The 13,598-nt window shown below is 35.9% G+C and overlaps 2 protein-coding genes across 6 annotated transcripts in view; both read left to right on the top strand.

Moving 5' to 3' along the window:
• AHCTF1 (AT-hook containing transcription factor 1) overlaps positions 1 to 12,869 on the top strand; it is an 84,205-nt gene extending 71,336 nt beyond the window's left edge. For all 5 annotated transcript variants that reach the window (XM_033430343.2, XM_049713428.1, XM_033430342.2 and 2 more), the window contains 4 exons: positions 719 to 2,555; positions 7,170 to 7,303; positions 8,400 to 8,482; positions 10,453 to 12,869. In XM_033430343.2, the coding sequence (XP_033286234.1) occupies positions 719 to 2,555; positions 7,170 to 7,303; positions 8,400 to 8,482; positions 10,453 to 10,642 (2,244 nt within the window). In that variant the 3' untranslated portion in view covers positions 10,643 to 12,869. The remainder of the gene's footprint in view (positions 1 to 718; positions 2,556 to 7,169; positions 7,304 to 8,399; positions 8,483 to 10,452) is intronic.
• Positions 11,883 to 13,598, top strand: part of LOC101283227 (kinesin-like protein KIF28P) — an 85,666-nt gene continuing 83,950 nt past the window's right edge. Inside the window, exon 1 of the mRNA XM_049695559.1 lies at positions 11,883 to 11,951. Within this exon, the coding sequence (XP_049551516.1) occupies positions 11,883 to 11,951 (69 nt within the window). The remainder of the gene's footprint in view (positions 11,952 to 13,598) is intronic.

Raw genomic sequence — 13,598 nt, 5'->3', positions numbered from 1 at the left:
GGGAAAATGTCATTGTTTAGGTGGGTGGTAATGTTCTACCTTCTTGGTCAGGAGATCTCTCTGTTACTTTCTGCCTCCTCCTTTTTCTCCCCTTCCCTTACCAAAAGGTAAATGCAAGGAGCATTCCTTCTTCCACCAAACCCTTGCAAGAGAGGTACTGAACTTGAAAGCCTTAGGAATTTCATGGTTTATGCAGCCCCAGCAAAGGGAAGAGGATTGAGTCTAGCCCAAGGGAGCTTATGTAGGTGAATTCTTCTTCAACCTTATGGGGATCATGCTGTTTAGAAAAAGTGTGGTTAGTTAGGTAATTTGGGGATTATCATTAAAACACAGTTTGGGGGTTGTTTCTTTTTCTCCAGTTAATTTTTCTTTCCTTGGGTGAGAATAGAATAAGTCCTTAATTATCACAACTGTTAGCATCATAATAATTTTTAAGGTTTTGTTAAGACTGTCTTTTTTAGCCAGGGAAATGTAGAATTCTACTTTTAATTCCATTCAGAATCTCAATCTTTTTCTATCTAGTTATTTTGACTGAGTGAGAAAGTCTAATTGCTTAAATGGATATTTTATAAAGTAAACCCATAAGTACATGCCATATCAAATGTAGTTTATGTTTAACAATTCATACACCGAGGGAGAGGTGGTCATGAAAAAAATTTATGCTTTAGGTTAAAATAAATGTATACATTAACAGTCTCTTATCTTTAATTCATTTTAGGTAATTGAACATGAAAAGCTTGAAGTTCAAGATTCAGGACAAGAGGCTAGGAATCTTTCATTTAGTGAGTTGTATCCCTCAGGAACTCTTAAGCTTCGATACAATTTTGATACCATTGAGCAACAGTTTTGTGACTTACCTGATAACAAAGACTCTGCTGAGTGTGACATTGCTGAAGTAGATGGGGAACTTTTTGTGCCACAGAGCAACTTTACCTTGATTTTGGAAGGTGAAGAAGGAGAAGTAGAGACAGGTGATTCTGCAGCATCTAATGTGCTAGCTAAAGCAGCTAATGCAGCCACTGAGGAAAAACATGTATACAGTGGGGAAAATGATAATCATGGACATGTTGCAAATTTGCCATCTGTCATAACTAGTGATCAGGAGTCCCAAAGGGTAGAGACATTACCATATGTGCCTGAACCAATTAAAGTAGCAATCGCAGAAAATTTATTAGATGTAATTAAAGACACAAGAAGTAAAGAAATTACTTCAGATACAATGGAACAGTCCATTCAAGAAAACATACCTTTAATAAGCCAAAAGGTAATGTGTTCCACCAAGTTAGCCAAATCTACATTTAAGACTGTTCAGGAAACGAGTACGGTGACTATAAATGTCAGCGAGGTTAATGACATGATTTCCTCCAGAACTCGCAACAGAGGACGTGTCCAAAACCTGACTGTCAAATCAGCACAACAGGAAGAGTCAGCAGATGTTGCTACTCCTGAGATGCTGGGACTTTCAGTTATGAAAAAAACTAGGAAAACAAAAGAAATTTCAGGGGCTTTTGAAAGGGCCTGTTCTGATGATAAAGGAATATCTCATAACCAGCAAATACCTCAAAATTCTATTACTCCTAGGAGAGGAAGGAGAAAAAAAGAAATTAATCAAGACACTTTAGAAAATATTAATTCTGTGGAACCAGAATTACAGGTTACTCCAGGTAGGGAATTAAGAAGTTTAAAATCATCTCAGCTGTTGGAACCAGCAACTGAAGAAACTTCTTTTAGAAAAGAAGTTAAGCTTTCATCTGTTACAAAAAGGACTCCTAAACGAATTAAAAAACCTCTCGAAAATCAGGAAAGTGTTGAAGTTATAAATGATCTGAAAGTCAGTAAAGTATCAAGTCCTAGCAGAAGTACCAGGAAATTGAGAAGTTCTAATTTGGAAACTTCTAAAAATACAGTATATAAACAAGATGGGGAGTCCATTGAAGAGCAACTGCCAATTCAACATAGTAAAAGGGTTAAAAAGAAAGAAGTTAGTGCGTCAGATGTAATAGAAGATTCCAAACTTGGTTCATCCCAGTTGACTCTTCAAGCAGAATTTGATACTCCTGCTACACCTAGGAAACGTGGTAGACCAAGAAAAATTAATCCATCTGAAGATGTAGACTCTAAGGCTGTTAAGGAAGCAAGAAGTCTCAAGAAGAGAGAAGGTCTCGGCATCCAAAGGAAATCTACAAGGAACACCCCAGCTAAAAGTGAAAATGCTGATGTTGGCAAACCAGCTTTAGAAAAATCAGTTTTAGTGCCAAATGAGGAACTTGTTACAGCGATGAGCTCTAAGAAGAAGCTTACAAAAAGGACTGAAAACCAAAGCCAAAAACGTTTATTACGCTCAATATCAGAAAAATGCATGGATGAAGAAATGACAGACAAAGAACCAAATGACCGAGAAGAAAAATTGCTTGCCACAGTTGCTTTGACTAGATCTTCCCATAGCACAAGGACTAGATCTAGCAAGACCATCTTGTTGCCAGACCTTTCTGAACCAAAAAATGAGTCTTTTTTATTTTCTTCTCCTGTGTCAAAGGTTCCAAGGAAAGAGAAAGGTACTTTTATTTCTTTTCAAAGCATAATTTTCATCTCATTCAAAGTCTTCAGTTTAAAAAAAATTCTGTTGGTTCAAACATGATTAGATTTTGTGTTAAGGCACTAATGGATTATTTCTTCTAAAAATGATTTGTAGTTGCAGGGAATTCCTCCCCCTTCAAAAAACAAAAACCGATTTTGATCTTTTGATAGTGAAATTTAAATATTTTATATTTTAAAGTTTATTTTTAGGTTCAAGAATTTCTGTTTCACCATGACTTTTTAAATCCTATAATTCACTTGACATAGGTTTAATTTTTTAGAATAGTATTATTTCTCTTCATTCTGCCCTTATATCTTGTGACTTAATTTTGGTTTCTCCCCAGATAGAACCATCATTTTTGGCTCATATCCCAGGTGATGTCCACAACTTCAAATTGTTTTGAAGGGAAACAGCAGTAGAATTCTATTGATTACAATACAGAAATTATTTAAATCCATATTCCCTATTGTCTATGAACTGGCAAGGCTACATGCCCAACCTCCCTCACTGACGATAAGTGAGCTAATGATTGTACTGTTTGGTTGGTATAGTTCATACCTTCTCAACAGGAGTGATGTCTCTCCCAAAAGGGTGAAAATATCTTACTCTTTTTTATGTATAAGGCAGAGATATACATAAAGTACATAAACAGATATATGGTATTATCTGTGCTATTAAGATTTCTTGCGGGGTGGGGGGAATTCAGTGAGGGAGACAATTAAGGAAAAAGGTCTAAAAAGGTGCTGATAAAGATTAGGGACTTGTAAGTAAAGTAGGTATTTTTGTTGTTCTACTAAACTTTTTTAAACTATTGCATGCATTTTTAAATGCATTAGTGAACATCCTATATAGTTGCTTCCTGACTTGGGGAAGGCCAAGAGAAAGATAAGTCATTTAAAAACCTGCAAACTGAAATTTTCTGTCTTCAACATTCACTGTGTAAAAACCTCTTTAAGTATATTGTATTCATGAAGTCCAGTTGTTATATTTACATAGCACAAGCCCAGGAAAGGGCCTTTTGCCATAGAATTGATCATTTGACCAAAAAATGATCTGTAGTTATAAGAGATTTTGGTAGTACTGTATAATCCAGTTTTTTCATGCTGTTGGGAAAGCGTGGTTATGCTTATACTTGGCATGGAGGAAAATGAAATGACCAAATGTGTGAGATTTTAGCTGACTTTACTAAGCTGCTATTTTAGACAAAAGTTAAAATGAAAACGAACAGTGAGTGGTAGAAGAATGTCATTAACAATTCTTTTATACTTTTCTAATGACTTTTAGAGTATAGTAAACACAAAATTTGGGGGTTCTTTTGGTAGAGCATAGCCAAATATCTCAATGATTCTGATATTTGTTATCTTTACGTAGTCGTCATCTGTATACATGTTAGCTATAACTTTTTTCTTTAATAAAAATAATATATGCCTGCCACAGAAAATTAGAAATTAAAAGTATTTAGTCAACTAGAGGACCAGTAACCACTGTTCACATTTTCTTGTATATCCTTCTAGTTGAATATATAGTTTGTTTTTTATAAAACCCAACAAACTACGGTTTGTGTATAGATATATATACTGCTCCCCCCACCTCCTACTTACTTCATGAGCATTTTTCCTCAAAACCCTGAGTGTTCGTGGTTTTGTATTTTTTTGTTTGTGTTTTACACATGGATAGAGTCCACGTGTGGCATTTCGTCTCACTTATGTGCCGCAGATCACTCAAGCATTCTCCTGCCAGGTATTTGAATTGTCTTCAGATTTTCTGGTATTAACAATAAGCATCTTCTAGTATGAGGTTAGAGAGAGGTTAGATAAGAAATTTGGGACTGAGATTTCTCACTTCTGCCACGTACTAGCTGGGCAGAAAGTCATTTAACCTTTCTGAATCTTGTTTTCTCATCTTTACAGTGTGGGTAATAATGCCTACTACGTAGGGTTCTTGTGAGTATTGAGTATTCACTACTTTTTGTTAATTAACACCATCATTAGTTTCCTTTCTTATTTTGCCCTCAGATTATAGTTTCTACACTCTTACAATACCTTCTGTCCCTTGTGCCTATTCAACTTGCATTTAAAAAAAAAAAACTCCTTCAAGGAGGGGTGGGAGGTACAGAGAAGAGTGGATACAGAAATATTATATGATTAGAAAGCTGGAGGCCACCCTCTATTTAATTGAAACATGTCGAAGAAACAGATATCATAGAATCACTAACTAAAAAGAATGTAAAGCTTTACATTTCAATAGATTTTCTCAAATTCCATTACTCAGCAGCAGATATTTAAGAAGGGTTTGCTGTATACCTGAGTCTGTACTAGGGTATACATTCACCAGTTCATTTGATTCTCAGTATAACCCACTGTAGTACAGGTACTATTATTCCTTCTTTCCACAATGAGGAAATTGAAATTCAGTGAAACTGAGCACCCACATCGCCCAGGTAATGAATAAATAGTGATGTCTTGGAGCCGATTCCTGCTGGCTAGTGAGAGCCAGTTGTTAAATATTCAGGAATTTTGTGAGCCAGCCATGGAACATTTATAGCACAGAAATAAGCAAATGCTGTAAATCAGAGTTGCGTTTTTTGTTGTTGTTGGTTTTTCCTTCCCAGAAAGCTGTTTACCAGTACATTATTGGGTTTGAATCTATAGGACTTTTGAACTTCTTAGGCCTTAAGTAGCACTGGCCACCAAAACTTACCCTCAGGAAGCTTACCGAAGTACACAAGGAGTTGAAAGTATAATAAAGTCTTGTCTGGCTAATAGAAGCGTATGGAAGGAATGGTGGGGCTGAACATTTTTGCGCGTGATAATGTATTTTTGTATTTCCTTCTTTATTCCTTTGGGTGCAGTGGGGAACTGTAGGTGAAAAATATGAGCTGGTCTTTGAAAAGCCAAAGAAGCTGTTGCTCCTGGTAGCCTGGAAAAAGAAAAATAGAATGTATCATTTTCATAGAGCATAGATTTGTTTGCCTGTATCTTAACTGCAAAAGAGAGGAGTTACCACCAGTGCCACTTATGCCACTTATCAGCTGGGAGCGGAGATGACTTTTATTTCTGACCCTCTTTTGTTAAAAATCACATGCTTTACAGAATTTGATATCTTATAGAACTCTTGATTGTCCCGATAGGTGAAATATCATTGAACTATAATTTGGGAATTTTATTCCAAAGATTTGTAAATTATATTCCTGAAATAATAACATTATAACATGCAAACATCCATAAAGAACTTACCATATATTAACATTATTCTAATCTTTAATCTCCACAGTAACTTTAAAGGGCCATTTTGAATCTCATTTTATAGAAACTGAGGCACAGAGAGGTTTAGGTAACTTGCTTTTTGTCCCACAGCTAATAAATCCAGAAGCTAGGATTTAATTTCTGGCAGACTGGTTCAACTGCACCATGCCACTTCCATAATTACATTGCTAAACTGCCATTAATATGGAGACTCTATAGTAAAAACGGGAAAAATCTGTGATGAAGTGTGTGATTTTTTTTTTTTTTGCGGTACACGGGCCTCTCACCGCTGTGGCCTCTCCCGTTGCCGAGCACAGGCTCTGGATGCGCAGGCTCAGCGGTCATGGCTCACGGGCCCAGCCGCTCCGCGGCATGTGGGATCCTCCTGGACTGGGGCACGACCCTGTGTCCCCCGCATCGGCAGGCGGACTCTCAACCACTGCGCCACCAGGGAAGCCCGATAAATATTTTTAATTACATACTTTCAAGTAATTCTTAATTAAACCATTTCTATTTGTCTATGGAAAATCTTCCTATCAGCCTGTTTTTCTGTATTGTTACTTTCTGTTTGCTTTTTTCCTGTTATGCTGTGGACTTTTCTGTTGTTCCCCTTGCGTGGAACAACTAGCTCAGAATAAGCTGAAAGGAAAGAGGGTTTGAGTCTCTTCTTTGTAAATAAAATTACTTTTTAAAATAAAAACCTTGCCTCTGGAAAAGTAGGAATTATGAAGCAAAGTAGCTCAGGTTACACAGGGCAGGCATACCTGGGAGATATTTGCAGATTAGGTTCCTTACTATCACAATAAAGCAAATATCACATTAAAGCAGGTCACGCAATTTTTCTGGTTTCCCAGTGCATGTGAAAGTTATGTTTACACTATACTGTAGTCTTTTAAGTGTGCAATAGTATTTTTTAAATGTTCATACTTTAATTATAAAATACTTTATTGCTAAAAACTGCTAACCATCATCTGAGCTTTAAGCGAGGCTAATCTTTTTGCGATAGTAACATCAAAGATCCCTGATTACTGTAACAAATATAATAGTAATGAAAAAGTTTGAACTACTGGGAGAATTACCAAAAATGTGACAGAGACATGAAGTGAACAAATGCTATTGGACAAATGGCACTGATAGACTTGCCACAAACCTTCATTTTGGCATACCATATTTCAAACCTTCAAATATGCCATACCTCTTTTTATTGTGCTTTGCGTTATTGCCCTTAACTGCACTTCACAGATCTTGCTTTTTGTTGCAAGTTGAATTTATATGTCTCTATACATAAAATAGATATATATAAATAGATATACAGTGTTTTGTTCTTTCTTTCTACCTTTCTTTAGCTAAAAAAATAGAGGCTCCTGTGCAGCTGCAAGAATTAGTTTCGGATTTATCTTCTCAATTTGTCTTCTCACCTCCTACTTTAAGGACCAGGCGGAAAAACACATCTAATACATCCAAACTTGTAGCTGAACTGGTAAGAAATGCATGATTTTATTTGCATGTGTATTTAAAACATGCTTTTTATTTTTTTAAGCAATGCTTCCTACATAAACTTCTTTAAAAAAGAGCAGACATTTATACTGTTAAGTCCAAAATAGTCTTTTCTGCACTTTGGGGGATACTACCTTTAAGACAGATTGGTATGTTACTCGTGGTTTATTATTGGCAGCTGCAGTTTAAATTACCTATTAGGGGAAGGGTTTTTAAATTGTAGTGTCCCACCGTAATTATCTGGATGTATTTATTTAAAATGTGGGTCCCTGACCCCCCTGGAGTGTCATCCACAGACCACACTTGGAGAGAGAGTGTTTCAGAACTGACTAGTTGCATGTAACTCTAAAATAAAAATAGTTCAGGGATTGAATGTGAGCATGATACCCTTATATTTACCAGTTTTAATTCATAGTATGTCTTGAATTATCTGCTGTGAGCCAGTTACTATACAAGGACAAAGGCACAAAAATAATTCAGGCAGATTCCTTGTTTTTCAGGAGTTCAGTTTAATTGAAGAGGCAAAAATACAGATAATTATTGCACAGCATGATAAGAATCATTTATACCCAGATAACCCTGTAGGCCCTGTAGGTAAAGGAGATGGGCATTGCTGGAGGAGAAGACAGCAGATGCAAAGGCACAGAAGCCTGGTGATGCATGAGGAAGGGGGTGGGGCTGTTCACAAACTAGCAAATAGCCATGTGCATGCTTTAAGTAGTTTTGGTGAAAAGGGAATTCTAGGGAGGAAAAATAGTCACTGGTGGCCTAATTTTTATGCCGCGAGAGCCTGGATTTGGACAGAGTCAATAGAACAAAAGGGCAGGGGACAATGGAAACATTCCAGAATAAAATTGATAAGACTTGGAGATAACAATGTGTGGGGATAAGGGATAATGAGCTGTCCTAGATGACCAAGGTTTCTACCAAAAAATATAAGGAGTCCATTTGATATTTGTTAAGTTTAAATTCATTTAGCACTGTTTGGCTATATTCCTTGACTCAGGGTGGAACTTTTTAGTTTAGATTTCAATTGTTTAATTACATAAGGTTCATCTTTTAAAATTTTTAACCTATAGGAAGATGATGCTCAATCAATTGAAACTGTGGCAAAGCAACAAGTGAAAAGAACCAGGACTGCAAAAACAAAACAAGCAAGCAAGTAAGACTTTTTCTATGCTATTATTTTTTTCCGTTTTGTTTCTTAAAATTAGAGAAGACTCTTAACTTAAAAAGAGAAATTAAGCTTATCAAAAAGGGTAATTCTTAGGGGCATTTATCTGCACTGGCTCTGTGTAATTGTTAGATTTCACTGCAGAAGGTGGCTTTCTTATATAGCATGAAAGCCCATTCATTCGTCCTTTTTAAAGAAGGGTATCACCTCACACCAGTCAGAATGGCTGTCATCAAAAAACCTACAAACAGGGCTGCCCTGGTGGCGCAGTGGTTGAGAGTCCGCCTGCCGATGCAGGGGATACAGGTTCGTGCCCCGGTCCGGGAAGATCCCACATGCTGCGGAGCTGCTGGGCCCGTGAGCCATGGCCGCTGAGCCTGCGCTTCCGGAGGCTGTGCTCCGCAACGGGAGAGGCAACAACAGTGAGAGGCCCGCGTACCGCAAAAAAAAAACAAAACCTACAAACAATAAATGCTGGAGAGGGTGTGGAGAAAAGGGAACCCTCTTACACTGTTGGTGGGAATATAAATTGATACAGCCACTATGGAAAACGGTATGGAGATTCCTTAAAAAACTAAAAAAGAACTACATATGACCCAGCAATCCCACAACTGGGCCATATACCCAGAGAAAACCATAATTCAAAAAGACACATGCACCCCAGTGTTCATTGCAGCACTATTTACAATAGCCAAGTCATGGAGGCAACCTAAATGCCCATCAACAGAGGAATGGATAAAGAAGATGTGGTACATATATACAACAGAATATTACTCAGCCATAAAAAGAAATGAAATTGAGTTATTTGTAGTGAGGTGGATGGACCTAGAGTCTGTCATACAGAGTGAAGTAAGTCAGAAAGAGAAAAACAAATATTGTATATTAACGCATGTATGTGGAATCTAGGAAAATGATATAGATGACCTTAATTGCCAAGCAGAAATAGAGACACAGACGTAGAGAACAAATGTATGGATACCAGGGGGAAAGGGGGGCAGTGGGAGGAATTGGGAGATTGGGATTGACACATATACACTACTGATACTATGTATAAAGTAGACAACTGATGGCAACATACTGTATAATACAAGGATCTCTACTTAATGCACTGTAGTGTCCTAAATGGAGGGGATGTATGTATATGTATGGCTGATTTATTTTGCTGTGCAGTAGAAGGTAACACAAAAAGCAACTATACTCCAATAAAAATTAATTAAAAAGAAAAAAGAAGGGTAGTAGTAGTTGAATACCCACTGAATCTTTGTTTTTACAATGAGCTGGGGGAAGGGAGTGGGATGTTTCACCTTAGTAAAGATAGATAACTATCAGTAAAAATCGTTAAAAACTTTTTAAAATTCTGTGATTATTTCACTATTAGCGATTAAAATTTCATCCATGGGGAAATTACTCCATTTCAGATATATTTTGCTTAAGTTGAATTTCATAAAAGTACAAAGTAATCAATCCATTTTATCTTACTTTAGAAACTGATTTAAAGAAAGCTTTTGACTATAATAACACTACATATAAATTGGCTTTCTGTATATGTGGAAAACTTCACATTATGAAAATATATACACAGTTGCTAATTGCTGGTGTTTGAGAATTGTCGTTTCTCATACATCTTATTATGGGCCTGCTGGGCTCATTCCATGGACTGGCTACTGGTACTTGACCCCTCCTTGTAACCCAGCAGTATTTATTAATACATATGAAACATTTAAATGAAAATTCAGCAGTAATTGTTTTGAGTATCCCAATCATAAAGAAAATTTCTATCATGTGAAACCTTAACTCTGCCTCTGATTAGTTTGACTAAAGTTTTATTTCACTTCTCCTTTATAAAATAAAGCACTAGAAAAGACTAATCCCTAAAATTTCTTTCAATATATTGGGAAGCCAATTACATTTTATATTATAACATGTTTATTGTTACTTAAATTAAATCTTTATTTCAGAAACACAGAAAAAGAAAGTTGGTCACCTCCTCCAGTAGAAATTAAGCTGATTTCCCCCTTGGCAAGCCCAGTTGATGGAGTAAAGAGCAAACCAAGAAAGACTGTAGAAGTAACAGGAAAAAGTCTTGGAAGGAGCAGGAAGAAATTGTCTTCTTTTCCAAAGCAAGTTCTACGCAGAAAAATGCTGTAATTTTTTTCCAGTTTTTAACGTTCACCTATTTGTAAAGTCATCAGAATTGTGTGGATTATTAAAAATCATCTAATTTGGAAGAAAAATAATTTATATAAATTATTGTAAATTTTTGTAAACAGAATGTCTTCAGTAAGTAAAGTAACTCCATATGGAGTATGATTCTTTTAGTCCAGGCAGTTTTTTCTATTTTATATATTAAGACTTCATACATTTATATAATATGTAAATATAGCTTATTATTGGAATGTTAAATAAAGTGTATACTTCACAGTAGTCTGTGTGTCTGTTAGATTTTTGAGAGGGGATTTCTGTTTTAATAATGATTTTATATGCTAGTAGGTATTGGTTCCATTTTCTTTCTCTGTGGTTAAAAGTATTAGACCAATTTTAAAATGAAGATGATCGAACTGTTTTTTTTAAGTTGCTGTTTTATAATGTATGCACTTTGCTTCTGTGATTAAGATTTCTAATCATAAATTGGGAAGGCTGTTACTGTATTGAAATTGAATTATGGGCATGTAATTTTGCCACTCTTTTGTAGTTTAACATATTTTGTGCATTCTACCTCAAATTAGTAATTTTCCAAGTAATGCATTGGTTAAATATAATGTTGGCATTTCTTGTTCAGCAAGCTTAAAGGCTGTTATCCTTCAAGTCTCTTAATTATTCAGAGACTGATTATCCAGGTTAGACTGACCGGTTCACTGCTCACTAGCAACTTCTTAAAAGGGTTTGAGTAGTCAGAAAGGAAATGTAAAATACATCTGTTTCGTGGCTATTCAGTGCACCTTGTATGTGCCTGATATTCATAGAATGAGAAGTCTGATCAAATTTTATAAAGATTCTTGCTGTGAAGGAGCTTGCTACTGAATCGCAGAAGTCCCTTAATATTCAGGTTTTAAAATGACAAATTCTCATAGGACCTCAGGCACAGAATATTGAGGATGGGTAAAGAGTGTGAGTAAATGTGGAAAAGGAAGAGAAAAACCACTGTTCTCTGCAATGTGACTGTGTGCAATTAAGTGGTGATGCTTGATGTGGGCTATAAAATTCATCAATAAATAAGTATTGTAAAATTATAACAGGTAATTGATAGTGTGTAATGAATGGACCATTAATAATTGATTGTCTAGAAACAGACTGCTTTTGCTGGCTAAGCTTTCAGTGTTTCAGTGTGAAGCATAAGCAGTGTACTTTCTACATTATTTTTATACCAAATAATACGAATAATGGGAAAATGATGAAAATGCCTATGCCAAGTATTGACAGTGTGAGAGTGGCAGTACGAGTGCGGCCCTTCAGTCAGGTTAGTGATAAATGTTACATTGCCTTGTTGAAAGTTTGACTATGACTTTCACTTTATTAATTTTCTTAATAAGGATTATCAAACTTGTATTTAAGCTGCTTGTCATTTACCGAATATTAAATTTAAATTAACTTGTTAAATGGGTAATTTAAAGATCTAAACATAATTCAGAAAACATTTCATTTCATTCGTTTGAGCGAATAGCACAATAAAAAAATTGACAAGAAAAACGTATTGTCAAGTTAATAATTTTTTAAATCAGTGCAGTTTGGTGAATATAGACATGTGCTATGTATTTTTAATAATGTACTTTTTGCCCCTCAAAAACGATAGGTCATAAGCAAACAAATTCCCAGTTCTGAATGAACTCTGCATTTTACAGGCTTTTATGTATAATTGTATTTATATAACTTTACAGAAACACCAGTCGTTAAACAATTTATGGATTATACTCATTCTGGGACCTTTAGCAATTGGCCTATCTTTGATTATCAATGGAATAGTTGAATCTTAAGATAACTGTTAACAGTTGACGCCTTCAGCAGGGTTTTGATTGTTGTGGCTCAAACGCTGAACTAGAAACTGAGGATACAGTGTACCGTCTATGTATGTTAATAATTTATAGCAGTATGTACCGTGGTAAGGTAAATCATCTTGGCACCCAGAGAAAGATCAGGTGTAGTTCATTCTGCCTGCACAGAACTTGAAGACTTCTGGAGCTAGAAGCATTTGTGATGACCATAAAGGATAAGTAAGATTTGGATAAGAGTATGCTAGAACGGCATGCAAAGGTTTATTTGACAGTAATTAATTCTGAATGGGATAGTGTAATGATGACCTCATATTACATCTTTTTTCCCGCTTGTACAATTTGCCGCTTCTTCTTGTCCATTAAAACAAAATACTGCTTTGCACATTTTCAGTTGGTATCAGTTCTGCCCTGTCCCTTGACATTCCTCTATATTGCAGAAAATATTTTAGCAATCAGGCAGATATATGATTAGATAAATTTATATGTATAACTAGACAACTTCAAGTGTAGCAGATATTTAAGGTTTCTAAAGTGGCATAGTTTCTGAGGGAACTGATGCAGAAAATGTCAAAGAATTAACTTGTGATCAGTAAATTAAATGTTTTGGCCAAAAAAAGGGAAATAAAACCATTTTATGACCTAACCCATCAACACATTGAAAGTTATTCCAGGGGTATTTTTCACTGGACTTTAATATCACTAAACTAACTGCAAGTTTTAAACAGTTAACAAGGATATAGAAATGGGCAGTAAAGCAGTTACATAATTATACAGCCTTTAGGTCCACTAAAAGTGATTGCATTTGATTCAAATCTACCACCAAAGTTGGTTATCTTCGACTAGAATAGTAGCAAGGAGGAAAGAGAATGAATTCAAGAGGTGGTTTGGGGGTGAAGAGTTATGGATCACACCTGGACAACTGTTATACTGCCTTGGTGACCTAGACCCTGCCCAATTTTCTAACTTCATATCCAGTCTTTATCTTCACTGTGGGATCAGAGAACCAACTTTATGAGACTTCCTTTGTTGTAAGAAAAAGGCCGTCAGGAGCCTTTGAAGTCGGATGAACTTGGGTTCAAAACCTGACTTTATCACTTACCCACTGTGTAGCCTTC

Source organism: Orcinus orca, chromosome 1 (genome assembly GCF_937001465.1).
Source record: "Orcinus orca chromosome 1, mOrcOrc1.1, whole genome shotgun sequence".
NCBI classification, from domain to species: domain Eukaryota; kingdom Metazoa; phylum Chordata; class Mammalia; order Artiodactyla; family Delphinidae; genus Orcinus; species Orcinus orca.
This window is presented reverse-complemented; position numbering and strand designations above follow the sequence as displayed.